Here is a 15,467-nt window from a genome sequence, read left to right as displayed (position 1 = left end):
GATATTATCGTGCCTTCCGTGCAGCCGTAAGGTGATTCAACGCCGACAATCCTAAGCTAACTGACAACAGCATCTGTTATAATTGTTCCTGTAATTGCCTCCCCTTATTTATAAATATTGATTCAGCGAAGGAAAGCGGCACCTGTCCCATTGTTTGTTGACGTTACATTAAAAATAACAAAGGGAAAATTTTCTAATATTTCCCCAATTTAACAACGTTAAAACTCGACGATCCTTTATAATACCTGTTTACGCATTTCTTCGTAATTTGTGTTTGGCTAATGTTCTACCGTGGTCATTAGGAGCACGGTCCGGGCCGCTCACATAATTATAATTCAGTATCCTCGCTGTTTTAACGCTTTATATAGTAATTAAAATTGTGTGTGATACAAGTACGACCGTTCTAAATCATAATTTGCCCGTGAGGAATGAAAACAAAACAATTCAGTAGCTTCGGGTTTGCACGATGTAAAACAGTCGTCGGCATAAGCAACGATGTGTACACCTAACGGTAGATATAAGTGAGAGTGTCATCTCCAAGATGTATATGAGGTGCGGTTATTGCTTCCGACAAGCAACGCTTCGAAATTATATCAACTGTACAATGTTTATAAAAAAATATACTTAGTCTGGCCATAAATACTGTTACACTTAATTATAAAAAAATATTACATTTGAATTTCGAATCTGTCATTTTTATACGATTGTTCATTGTGTTTTCTCATTTTGGCGCCAATACATTGTAAAATATTTTGCGATATTAAAATGGTGTGGGGTGATAAAGAGAACCGAATCGCTGTGATAGCATTACACAAAGTAGGTATGGAGCCAAATGCAATTTTTAAAACTCTCCATACACTTGGTATTAGTAAAATGTTTGTGTACCGGGCTATTAATAGGTACAATGAGACCTCCTCTGTTTGTGACAGAAAAAGATCTGGCCGTCCACGTAGTGTTCGTACGAAAAAGGTGGTCAAAGCAGTAAGGGAAAGAATTCGAAGAAATCCTGTCCGAAAGCAAAAGATTTTATCTCGGGAAATGAAGATAGCACCTAGAACCATGTCGCGTATTTTAAAAGATGACTTAGGACTTGCAGCCTATAAGAGACGCACTGGCCATTTCTTAACTGATAATTTAAAGAAGAATAGGGTGGTAAAATCGAAACAACTACTGAAGCGGTACGCAAAGGGAGGTCACAGAAAAATTTTGTTTACGGATGAGAAAATTTTTACAATTGAGCAACATTTTAACAAACAAAATGACCGTATTTATGCTCAAAGCTCTAAGGAAGCTTCCCAATTAGTCGACAGAGTGCAACGTGGACATTATCCGACTTCAGTGATGGTTTGGTGGGGTGTTAGCTATGAAGGAGTGACTGAGCCATATTTTTGTGAAAAAGGTATCAAAACATCGGCACAAGTGTATCAAGATACCATTCTTGAGAAGGTAGTTAAGCCCCTTAACATCACCATGTTCAATAACCAAGTATGGTCCTTCCAGCAAGACTCGGCGCCGGGTCATAAAGCTCGGTCCACGCAGTCTTGGTTGGAATCGAACGTTTCGGACTTCATCAGAGCTGAAGACTGGCCGTCGTCTAGTCCCGATCTTAATCCGCTGGATTATGATTTGTGGTCAGTTTTAGAGAGTACAGCTTGCTCTAAACGCCATGATAATTTGAGTCCCTAAAACAATCTATACGATTGGCAGTGAAGAATTTTCCCATGGAAAGAGTGCGTGCTTCTATTGATAACTGGCCTCATCGTTTAAAGGACTGTATTGCAGCCAATGGAGACCACTTCGAATAAGCTTTTTATATTTTTAATTGTTTTATATTTATGTATTAAACTGACACACTGTAAAAGTAATAAATGTTATTTGCAGTTAACAATTTTCTTTTTTCTTTATTACAATATTTATGGCAAGACTAGGTATTTGCAAATAATTTTACTGGATACAAAAACGTTGTATGAAGGATATGTTACGGTTTAGAAATATAAAATTTTCGTGGCAATATTTTTATATTTAAATATAAAAAAGCTATTTCGAACGTAGACGTTTCGACAAAAACGTAACTAATATTACTTCACACAGTTTAAGCATTTGAAAACCCCTTTGTCCACGAAAAGCGGGAGGCCTGTAAACTGCGGCCGTACGTCATGTCATGTCATTCGACTCCTATGGGTTGTGTTGTGTACGGTATACCACATAGGCGCATATAAATCAATTTTATCCACGCTGGCGGATACCGCAACGAATCACATTACGTGCGGTCACTGACATCTTTCTGTATTGCACAAATTCGAAATTGAGTTGCACCAAATGTACAGGAAATAAGTTAGTCTTCCTTACGTTATTCTTAACATAATCTCCATAGAAAATTGTTAAATTGAAGCTATTTTGCAATAGTAAGTAGTAAGCAAATCGAACAATATGTAATGCGTTATTAATATGAATTTATATGAGCGCCTTATGTGGTTTATTGTTGAGTTCTCTCTATCCGTAAGGGGAAGGTATGCGACATCAACTGTGCCTAGAGGGAGCGAATCGGTTGGATGGTGTGAAACTTTTAGCCAATATATCGTCAGAAGTTTCAAGTCACCATAAGGTTTCTAACACTGCTTAACGACCGCCTTAAGTTATACACACTTAATTGCTTACTCCAAACGGTATTATGAAAGTTATGATGTTCACACAGTTTAAAAGGAGCGCTTCAGTTTACACCTTATAAAGTGTCCAGTAAAAGCAATGAATTAATACGGTCCGCGCCTATCACGTCTTTCCACACATAGCTATGAATCGTCATTGTATGAAATAATGACAAATAATTACCGGTATTTCAAAAAAAACTCAAGCCTTATTTGTCGTTGAAGCGATGTCAATCTTAGAAAGTCCAGTTACACGGGCCGATTAGTTTTTTCTGCGTCATCTGATTCCCGCAATGTCCCCTGGAACCGGTCGCATGGCTTCCTACTATGATCCTTAAATGGCAGTAACTTTATACGGATACTTTGAACTGTGTTAAAAAAAAATCGCTAATTGTTATGGCACGACATAATTGGTTTTCCAGCGCAAAGTTTCAAATACCTATGACTGAAAAAACTCTTTTAATTTATATACAATTACTGTTGATCATCGTCGCCTGGCTCTTTAATTTTATCTCTGAAGAGAAGCACCTACTGGCGAACGCAATTTGGTTCAAATTTAATTACCATCCTTGCCTTTCACAGTCTATAATTTACTTTGCTTAAACGTGATATATATGACGTTTTTTATATTTTGTACTATATCAAGTAATTGTTTCTGTCCGAAGTAGGTATGGATAGCATGACGAGAAGCTGAAACTATTCTGCTGAGGTCCGTCCACGATCGGCCCGAATGCAAGGGTTCTTTTATAACTAGATAACTTGAATCACGATATCCAACATATACTTTCAGCCTTGCTATAGCCGGTGCCGCTCTAAAAACCACTATTATCTACGAGGGCAGCTACGAAATAGTCCTTAAGTGGTATACTTGACGCACTTTATCAATCCGAATCGGTATTCCCGTTTCACGTCCCATATTTATATCTTCCCCTCCAAAATGTTATGTCAAAATAGCACACCAGGCTAGGGAACCTCTTGCTACCCAAAATTATGTTGCTCTCCAGTTTTCGATTATCATTTACAGCAGCACATGCATTTTATAGTAAATTTTCGACGCCCGGCTCCCTTTGAGTTTACTTTATAAGAACAGGGTAGCTATTACATTCTGGCACTTATTCAAGTTTATGAAGTACTTTGAGCGTAAGGGTTGCGTCGGTCTGTATCAACAACGGAATTGCATTTTTTTGTATAACCTTATACAGGTTTAATCTCGATGTAAGCAAATTTTCAAGGGAAGTACGAATTCAAAACTGAGTGAACGATTTATTATGAAAACTTTAAGAAATTTGACGCAAGCGCCACGTGGCACACAATGAAATTACACAGTAACAACCTTTTGATAACGACTTTAAAGTTTGCGAAAACTATTAAAGTTAAATAAAATACTTTGTAAAGTTGGCATTCTCTGCTCAGTTATTGCTTGTGGAAAAGAAAATTGAAAATTATATCGTTCGGGTTGATGGAAACAACGAATAGCACTTCTCTTTTAATACTGTTATATATGATGTAAATTTTTATCGTCCGATAAAGATTGCGGATCTGAAAACATTTAACAATATTTTAGTTTTTCATTAAGTAATAAGATATAATACAGACGTACAAGAGAGAATCCTAACTCAATAAAGAATTTAGATTTTTTGAATTATATTTACAAAATCGTCAACAATGTTGTACGAATATCTAACATAATCCACTATTTGTATAAACTAATATAAAGTTATTCACCCCAACCAGATTAGACAGTATTAAGAGATATTATGTTATCCGTTTATTACTTATTTCAATGTTAATCAAGCGTCGTGCGTAAAGAGATAACGATTTGAACCATTTGACTTGGGTTTAAATGCAAATCGAGTGAAATACACTGACAACCGGCTTTTAATATAAATATAGTACATAGACTACCACTGGCAGCGAATAGAAATAATGTTGTGAATATGAAAATTTCCCAACAAATTACTGCCTAGTAACGTCTAATGAGCATTGTCGTCAAAACAACTTGACTGCACAACATGAGAATCGTGTGTCGAATTCTATAAATAAAAATTAAGCATAATACGACACTGAGGTAAATACATAACTCGACGGGTATTAGGTTGCATGTTACTATGTATTTAATTTGAATTCGTGCTTAGTCTTTTCTTAGCAAACAGTACATAGCAACAGCTATTAAAATAATATTCGTTAGAAATTCTTTTCCATTTTTGAAACCAGTTACCTATCTGCCAAACCAATAGTACTTATTTGACTATGATATGTCTATGGTATAAATATCAATGTTTAATACCGTTTCTATAGTCGTAACAGTAAAAATGATCGTAAATACGTAATAGTGAAATAAACCGCGACGGGGCAGGGTAACGTGCCGGTCGAAGGCCGCCCCAGCACTTGTACCACTGCACAACAAATCCTGTAAAACGACCAGTATCACACATCCAATATCTTTCGAACGAATGAAATCACGTTCGCCGATCCAATGTTTAATGTGTAGTAAAAAGGATTTAACGCGTTGCGAACTTTGGTTAACTTCACACTGACATTTACCGGCTTAAATGCCAATTGAATTAATAAGATTGAAGCCATATTGTATCTATTGTGTTCGGCTACTGTATTAATTTATTGTTTGTAGATTTGCAGTTAAGACACAAATGGTATTAGAATTTTAAGTTATGTTCTAGTGTAAATCAAATCTCAAATACATATTTCAATATATTTGGTAGGTAAATTAACAGTATGATTCATCATACTGCTACTATAAAAGAAACACAGCAAAAAATCAGACTGATAGAGAAATGTGGATATTATTTTATGAGCATTCGCAATAGGTTTCTAAAAGACAACACCAGCAAGTGATGCGAGTAAACGCGTGTGCATCAACGGTAAACGTAAATTCCGTGATACCCCGGGTCGATGAAGTGAATAAAAGTTCGTCTTTGAATTTTCGAAGCCATTACACAACCATAGGCGTATCACGGAGAAATATCCGAAGCCACGCCGTTTCTACTCCGTTGGGGTGAGCCTGATTGTACGTGCTTTGTGTGTAAATATTTCGTTAACATTCGTACACATTCATCCTATTTTAAGCAACACGTGGCCCTCTGTGTTCATAAGCAAACAATATTAATATTATACTAAGAATCTAATTTATAACGTTACGCAAAGAACATTAACGACGATATTCCTCACATAAAATGTTGAAGAAAGAATGAAGTTTGTGGTATTTTATAAATATTATCAATATCACATCGTTTCCTGAAATTCCCAAAGCTGCTTACACTTATTTTATTTAATGGAAAAATACGTGTTATTGTTGAAAAACGGAAAATACGTATGAAAATATGGCTATGTGTTCGTATCAATTTATATCTACGTTAAAATCAGCCACGAAAGATTTACGTAAACCGTGATGCTCGCAAAATTTCTCAACGGCCTGTTGAGATGGGACGCTGACAAAATCTAGTGGTAAAGAAATGTTTCCATCTCAAAGGGAATTTATTGCAAACGGCCCTCACAGTCCTTTTACATTTTAGTATCTACGATTTAGATTCCGTACCAAAAGAGCGCCCAATCTTCCCATCCTAAGAACAGTTGAGCCCAGATTTAATGTCGTCGGACGTGCCGATACCATCCCAGCTGTCGTACTAAATCCTGAAACCAATAAAACTGTGCCTTTATTGCTCTTCTGTAATGTGCAACGATTTTGAAAAAAATTGATAATTCCAAAGTTATCTTTAATAGATTTTAGATGATAATTGGTATTTAAGTAATAGTGACTATAAACGAATTGTTATTTCAGTGCACGTAAACAGAGTCGAAGATAATGCAAAATAAGTCACTTCTTTAAATCACAATATAATCTTTGTATTTGGCAACTAAGTATGTATCGTAATACAACGGCCATACCTATATGGCCGCGATAACTCTGATGATGCTAGTCATACCCACATAAAAGCCGACCCTTCCTCATAATATTGTGCAGCAATATGCGGTCAACTCTTACGTCCGTCAACTTTACAAGAAATTATTACCCGCCGAAACCCTTTCAAAATAACATCGCATGATAAACATGAAGTTTATGTGGACACTTAAATAGCTTTCCTGTTTACAGAGCTGACTTGTAAAATTTTATACTCCGCGTATAAAAGATGCGAAAAACTATTTACTGGATAGTGTTTGCGGTAAAGCAATAAAAGTATATTTGCTAAACAGCCTGTCGTGTCCTAAGTTGTAACGGTTAATCCAGCACCTAATAGTGAATTTTCATTTGCGAGTATGCCAATTAAGTAAATAATTCCCTACCTCGTAGCGTTTGCGAAGAGTTTATTGCATTGCGTGTGAATTTACTGACACCGTTATGTTATGCATATGTAATTAATCATGCATCCATGAACAATTAAACAATGGCGCTATCGGTACATTTTCATGTTAACAAATTCAATGAAGATCTTTCACTCAAGACTAAATCACGTCTCGTGACCCTTGACTACGTACCCAAAGGTTGTTATTTACACACATTCTTGAGGAAATTTCGTTTCTAGTATCGGCATAAATATATGCAATGCCCTTATTTGCATAGGCAGCATCATAGAATACCGCTGATATCAGCAATTCATGAACCTCGCCCTCGTATGAAGAAGTTGGTATTTGTTTATTTGGAACATATTATTTATGGTCGGCTGATTGTGTATCGACAACAGCATTACCATATAATCATACAGTACGGCCACAATAAATCTTTCGATTGTTTTTAAATTGGTTTTATTTAAGATTGATAGCATCAATATTTCAAATTTTTGCTAGTTACTTTGATATATTGTATTTTAAACTGAACGTATGAACTACGTATGAACTGGTTATTACTGGGGACAGTTGCACTTGTAGGGATTCCCAGACGATCCCGAAATAGGTATACATCATTCACTGATGAGTCACGTTTTGTATGGTTGCATGTGGTATGCTAAGATTCCAATTGAGATAATTTTAATCTAGGATCATTAATCAGAATCGCCTCAATGTTCCTGTTTGTACTCCGGTATATTTAGAAGAGTCTACAATCGTTAACTATTTATTCTGTGAAGCTTATAAGAAAAAATATTGGAACTTGTTCGAAATTTGTAAAAAAGAACCATATCTATAAAATAAATTGAATGTTCACAATGATTTATGAACATATTGTATCAACCATGACCTCCCCAAGGCTTGTAATTGGATATCACGTGCAGAATCAACTTGGCTTCAAAGCAGGTAATTTTAAAAACGACTATCTTTACACGATGAAAATTTAATGCTTCTTATGAAACCTTGTCAGCTTATAGCGATATTAATCCGACGTGTCATAAATGAAGCAAGCCTGCGGTAAAAAAGCCCTTAAAATGTTTTGCATTAGGAAAGAAGTAATTTATTTAACCGTATACCTAGTGTCATTAGGTATATTATACCAGATACCTAATTAGATATTTGTCGTACAAGTCGATAAATGAAAGAAACAAGTACAATATATAGTTGATCTTCTTACAATTAATGAATATTGTGCATAAGCAAGGGTTATTGACAAGTAACAAACTGTGAAAAATTTCACTCTAACAAGAGAACACATCAATCAAAACCGTAGTGAATAGCAGGAAGTAACCGATCTAAGGCAGGTCTTTGTTAAGAAACCGCCTTCAATTCCGAACAAAGTTATGGACGAAGTGACCTCATTTCCGAATCCCTCCCTCAGAAGTTTTTAAACAATGAATTATTACGATCGTCTTGATGTGATTTACTCGTATCAGATCATTCATCCTAACACTTTATTATCAAATTTTCGCATACATTTTCCTTGTGACTGTGCTATAAACTTCTGCGTTTAAGAAACTCAGAATACTATACTGTATTCACATTATGCGTAGATTTTTTTTTAAATGAAACGGCTATAGGCGGTTACTGACGGTTATACGTAACGTGCATAAATTACAATATCCAATACCACTGTATGTGCACTTAGGGTGAAGGGCCGTACATCAATGGCATATAATTTGTGATAGACATGTAACTAGCACACGATGCGTCGTACAGCTGGCTTGATACAGACCATCTGGCATCAAAGTAACTCGCAAAACAACGCAAATATAAAAAACAAACTGGACATTCCAACTAAACTATTCATGCAAACGAATGCATAAATAAAACTATGGATTTTAGAGTTGAACGGAACTAATAATTCAACTTTATCATTCTTTGTGTAGATTTATTTCGAATAAAATTCACGTTTTCATTTCTCTCAACTTAGCTATACCGCCGACGGAATTTTAATGAATGCAGTATTCCGTTACTATTATGCAAGACAGATTTGATTTCCCACACTCGGCTGAATATTCCACATTCTTAATTATCTGCATAATGTAAAGAGAACCAGTTTGTACAGCAACAGGTAAGTTTTGCGTACAGTTAACGTGTGCGCCCTTGTAAGACCTTCTTAAACTCGTGACCTCATCCGACCTTGCCTTGAGCTTTGCTTCTATACGCGGAACGTATGATCTTGTTACCACTTGTTCACCTTTCCCAACTTTTGCTTGTTGCATAAAACTTTTAATTTTGGCATACAAATATTGTGTTCCTACGCTTGATGAATTACGAAGCCTTGTAAATTTATTTCTGCCTTTATAATATATTTCTCCAAACATTTATATTTTAAAAAAAAATTTAGTTTTACTAAAACGAAAGTGCCTCTTCGTAAACTAGTCTATACTATCCAAACGTAATATAATTATTATGCTACATGTTAGTTCTAGGCTTATAATAAACATGCTTCCTCATTAGCATATAGCGAACAGGAGTTCGAAAGTAACGTTTTCCGTATACGCAAAGTTAATGTGTTGACGACCCTTTTTCGTTTTTTTCGAGACCTGAACTATTTAACTATTATTATCAACATTCAAACCGTATTGCAAGTAAGTATGGGCACAGGTACGACCCACCCACGTAGCTTCACGTAGCTCCCGCACGAACGGCAGTCCCGCAGGGATCCAATCCAAGGCCGACTCGATTCACAATGGACTTGGCGTACTTCTTATTGCGATCCTATTCAATCTGACTATCTTTATATGGAACTAGTTTCCTGAGGGCATTTCCCCGACCTATACCTACTCCATTCACTGGCCTATTGAATTTGCCATTATGTTGAACAATAACAGCACTTTCACTTGTCTTGCGGACTCATCAGTTTATATTGTTTCACGATTGCGCTGATTGCTCTTGTTTTGTTACAGAATGCGTTCCATAAGCTATTTAATGATTGCTATACTATATTATAAGCTTCGTGTAATCGTAAGACTGTTTTGACTTATGAGAAACATTTTCTTACATAAACCACGAATCGTTCCAAGCAATATAAATGATTATATTCTTTAATGTCTGTCAAAGAAAAAAAAAATTAATGCAAAATTATGTATTTCTTTCGATTCGTATGCAAACATTTGCGTTGACCACAATGACCAGCGCTTTATATCAACATGCAAACGCGCCATGCGTCTAGTCCACTACGCACGGAAATTTATGCCTTCAATTCCACTCGTACTGAGAAATGTACTATGGTTCTGTTCATGTAAATGCATTATCTGTACACGGCCTCATATATATTATACGTACTAATGTAAACCTATAATGTTACTTTTTGCAATTACAAAATGCATCCTTCTAATTCTTCTAGGAGCCAAAAAAAGTAAAACACTAGTAATGAGTATACTTATAATATATTTATCATAAGTAACATTTGTTGAAAGAATTCAGTCTGAATAAATGTATGACATACCGTAGTAACGCAAACGTTGTGAACACCTGATTGATTGGACGTATTTTGAACGCAATGGAAAAGTAATCAATTTCAGCTGTATCAACCGTTTTAGAAACAAATTCACAAACAAAACAACCGCTTCAATCCAACTTTACAAGGTGCATTTATACTTATTGTTTTTATGTTGAAATTATACTCTCCGCCCAAGCGCGAACTGAGGAAAAACTAGCCAATTGTAAGTTAATTGCGTTTTATTTCAATTTACACTGTTGCATTAATTCCGTTTATCCACTGCATCAAAATTTTACAAATTTATTTGTAAATCTGCGGCTTATGTTATTGTGATAAACCTAATCGTTGTCTAATAACTAACCATTGATTAATAGCAAATGTCAATAAATACATATTTTTTTATCAGCGCTTAATTTATACGTAACCGCCACGACGAACTGATATAAATCAATAGATAATATATGATAAGAGCGGCTATCGTATGATCGTCGCATTAATTTCATATTAATGTATTCAGTGCAAGCTATCTAACTATTACAAATGCGTCTCACGCACGCATTTCTTCATTGATTGCATTCAGTTTATTGATTACTTCATTTGTTCGCATTGTGCGGCGCGCTTTGTTGTTACAATCCGTCTTAATGTAGGATAAATAGTTCCCATTATTTTCTCTAATCGATAATTAGAAATGAAAATACGTTTGGTCACGTCACGATTGTTGATCACGATTCTGTTATACGGAACTAATACAATCGTATCTGCGTGTTTTTTTCTTATTGCTGAGCTGAAAGCTTTGGAGCGATTCTTGTCAATTAACTTCTTATTGCGAAGATATCGGATGGAAAGAACTTTAATAGTATTTATATTGAGACCTCAAATCATGGAAATAAGAAAATGTACGCTCATTTTAAATTTCATATTTTCGTATGTTCTATACATATTAAATACAGGGTTTACTTCACATATAGATATGCATGTTATATACGTTTTAACTCAGTTACTTTATTAAAGACTTAGAATATTTTGCGTTTGTTAGACAAACTACATAAAAATTTTCTTAAATGACACAAAATTCATATTACTAGCAAAGCCCTCATCTAAAACAAACAAATCGCTAGCTTATTTTAAAGGCTCTATATTATATTTCTTACACAAATTAAATTCAATTCACACAAGTTCCATGTCTTTTTCATTATAAACTTTTAATAAAACTGAAAGATACATAGACAAGAAACCATGAATTATTGTCTTTTAAATTTTTAACAACATGAAAATTTTAAATCTCATCTTTCCAACATACATTAAAACTGGTTAAGGTAAGTCAGCGTAATGCTAATAATATCGATCTTTAGCAGAAGATTAAACATTTCGCAAGCGAGTTTATTACCAACTCTTGACATTTCTAATATGTCAAGAAGGGTGTAAGATTACGAAAGGTATCCGTTCAGCACCGTAATCAAATGAGTAAGAGGTGAAATGAGCAATCTTGTGCACTGCGAGCAATACCGATACTCTGGGAAGCGGAATTGAATAATGGAGGCGTATTTATCTTTCTACATACGGAAATGGAATTAGAATGCTCAATTCCTGGTCGGATTTAAAACGAATGGAAGAAACTGTTTGATCAGCATCATTCCCAAATAGGTCCCAAAATAATATTAGGTGTACGGTTTCATAAGTTTTCAAATCTAAATTTGTTATTCTATACGTTGATATGATTGAAAGTAGTAAAATTGAAGACTGTATACCTATACAGTCTTCAATTTTACTACTCACAATAGTAACTACTCACAAAAACAATTAGTCATGTAATACCTATTACATGACTAATTGTTTTGGACCATAATAAATTAATTGAATTTCTATATCCTTGCATTATCATATTACATTGATATGTTTACTTTGAAAATGATATTGTTATCTACGTATTTTCCTTTCCTTCGTATTCCAACTTGTCCTAGATTTACTTTCAGCCTAACAATGAACCGCAATGTATGCATAATACCGCAGCAGGGAGTATCCACATGCCCTTTACTTCCTACCTTGCTCACGACCTGAGTGAAAGTCTTTTGATTACCATGTATAATACTCTACGGTGAACTGTTTTAATTATAGTTTTCTGCTCTAATAAAGTATCAATAATCGTTTCTCAACGTATTTATTTATAGCATAAAATTATATTTTATGTTCTTCAATGTAAAATTAATCAGTAAAATCATAAACGTTAAATGCTGTTTCCATCGCAAAATTGAATCATCGAAATGTTACTTCAAATAGTAACTTCATCTTTGACTATAAACGCTACATATATCATGGTAACGGGACTTTATAAATAAACGGTTTAGGTAAATTTAAATCATACCAAGTAAATAGATGTACATTTGTTAACCGCTAATGCGTTAAAACCTATGATTCGTAACCGTTTTTGCTACTTATATTTCCTGTGACCGCGGTGGGTGTCAAATTGCTAAAGACTAATTTCGTTTTTTTTCAGCGGAAGGAAGCCTGTCAGACTTTGCTCTCCGCAAAGTCCAATACACGGCAAGCAATCCAGTAAAAAAGGGCCTGTTCACACCTGACACGAGGTGCGTACATCCTTATTAATAACGTCCATTAATCAAATAATTTACGATTATGTACACTTATAAAACTTTTTATGTTATGTCTGGAGCAAATAATTTAATTAGTTTCATTGACGAAGATGAATTTATGTTCGCTACTTTAATATATTGATTTTTTATTTGCCCTTTTTGTGCTTTCATGTTTTCATTAATCGATTCATCATCTGTTTAAGGTATACTTGACCTGACTTTAATATAAGATGTCTTATACATGGTTTAGAGGTGACGTACATAGCGTGGTCCGTCTCTACTTACTCTAACTACACTTGCCTTTTCTATTTCTTCAATATCCATTTTTTCCAAGCACCCAGGCCATTTTAAAATATAATCTTTTAATCCTATTATAACTTGTATAATTGGCAGTTGCGTAATTTGAATAAGACTTGACCAAACGTAATAGTATAACCGGTTCGTTATGAGACGAGTTTTTGTTATAAGTTTTGATCTAGCTTATGTCCCAAAAACATACTTTTATTCTAGCCTAGTTTTATATGAAAATAATGAAGACATTAATTTATTATTTAAGATCTTTATATTTCGTCCAATAGAGATTTCAACAAATTCAATATAGTCGTTCTAACTTGTATATAAAGACAGTTTACATTGTTCTTTTACTTAACATTATAACTGAATAAACTTTGTGTTCATTATCTTCAAATTTTTATATACCTACTCTTTACAAACTCGACAAATCGCAAACGGCTATTTTTTGTCGCAACCTTGATGAACAATTTATTCCAGACCACCAAGTTTACGCAAGCTTTATGAGAAGGCGACGACCGACCGACTCTCCGCGTCCATATTGGAACAGCTTCGAAGAGATTCCCAACATTCACCATACCTGTTATGCACACCTGTGCTGAGCACCAGGCGGCGAAGGGTCTATCATAAGATCGACGTCGAAATCGAGACTCGTATTGTGAGTAAATTAGTGTTTATACCTTCATATGCTGTTGAATAGTCTGTGGACGTAGTATTGCCAAAAGCAGCTAATACAATAATAAGTATAGAAAATGGTGAACGATTCGTTGCATTATAAAACCTATCTATGCAACGTTTTAAAGTCTTTATTGTATCGAAATAGTTATCCTACAGTTTAGTTCCCTTTGACTAAGCTATGTCCAAATATTTTTATCAATATTTCATTCGCTTCTTAATGATGTATTATATCGTGCATGTCTCATGTAGATATGTTGTTACTTATAATCGGTAAGCATTTCACACTAATAGAGCCACTTTTTATGTTTCCTGTACACAATTCTTAGAACATTGAGGATGTAGATTAAGTTTTTTTTTGTAGATATTGTATATTAAACAAAAAATATCACGCGACCTGTCAGCGGCCATATATACTTGCGTTCTACGTACACAATATAAAACAATAAATATATCAGAAATAAATACATTATCCTTAGAAAATCTTTTATGTATAAGAGAAATCTGTAAAAATCCTCATGCTCAACCTTTTAAATCACACCAATGAACCCTCTTCAGCACCTGCCCACCCCCCTCACTCAAAACCACAATTTTCAGCCATCGGTAGTAGAACAGCTCCGAAAATGGACGTCGAAAGAGGCAGTGGGAGAAGTGACGGCGCTACCCGACGCATCTATGAGGATAGCTAGCAGCGTTACTCTAACGCCAGACGAGCTATCAGAATGCGGCTCGGGTGATGAAGAGCCGATCGATCACAAACTGCCCAGCCCCGAGGAACAACTTCGAGTCATCGCTTCCAAGTAAGTAAATGGATGAGGTGGTCAAAATTATTCCTTTGGATTCGCAAACATACTATTTATACCTAATGCTGATTAAAATGATGCATATTTTTGTTCTATGCCATTTACCGATATAGCCGGTAATTTTTTTTCTAAAACTTAAACCGATCATTAGTGCTTAACAAAAAGTAAGTAATACATTTTTTTCCAGATTTCCTCCGGAAGTCGTTGCGATCGACACATCTGGCAAGTTCTTCGATAGAATGTGCAGTTCACGGAAGTCGCTCCACATAGAGAACGGACCTGGTGAGACGGACACCGTGAAGCGACGGACACGCACTAGAAAACCTCGGGGTAAAAGACGAAACACCATTTCGGGCACTGATCAGAAAGAGCTTAGAGAGGCTATAGCTGGGTAAGCTTCTAGTTTGCACCTCCACACGCTACAGGTTACATTATCAGAACCTCACTACTCGTTTCACTACTTGTTACGAAGATAATGTAATCTGAGCGACTCAATTAACTATAGTCCATCAGCACAGTATGTGTGGACGGCTTTAAGATTCAATTAAAATCTTCAGCACACATTTTAACATTTTGTTGATAATACTATCTCGTGCTTCTGTGAATACATTATGTTCGTAATTGGATGTCGTTGTTTGTTAACTATTTTTAAATTGACAATTAACCGAAACAAAGA

General features: G+C 35.1%; 1 protein-coding gene across 1 annotated transcript in view; it reads left to right on the top strand.

Annotated features, from left to right (window-relative positions):
• The window catches only part of LOC115446299, a 64,669-nt gene that overhangs the window by 42,164 nt on the left and 7,038 nt on the right, over window positions 1–15,467 (top strand). Inside the window, exons 2-5 of the mRNA XM_030172907.2 lie at window positions 12,926–13,016; window positions 13,794–13,971; window positions 14,586–14,788; window positions 14,979–15,182. Of these exons, the coding sequence (XP_030028767.1) occupies window positions 12,926–13,016; window positions 13,794–13,971; window positions 14,586–14,788; window positions 14,979–15,182 (676 nt within the window). The remainder of the gene's footprint in view (window positions 1–12,925; window positions 13,017–13,793; window positions 13,972–14,585; window positions 14,789–14,978; window positions 15,183–15,467) is intronic.

The sequence above is a fragment of the Manduca sexta genome, chromosome 20 (genome assembly GCF_014839805.1).
Source record: "Manduca sexta isolate Smith_Timp_Sample1 chromosome 20, JHU_Msex_v1.0, whole genome shotgun sequence".
Taxonomy (NCBI): Eukaryota; Metazoa; Arthropoda; class Insecta; order Lepidoptera; family Sphingidae; genus Manduca; species Manduca sexta.
Note: the sequence above shows the minus strand (reverse complement) of the source record. Positions and strands in the feature narration are given on the sequence as shown.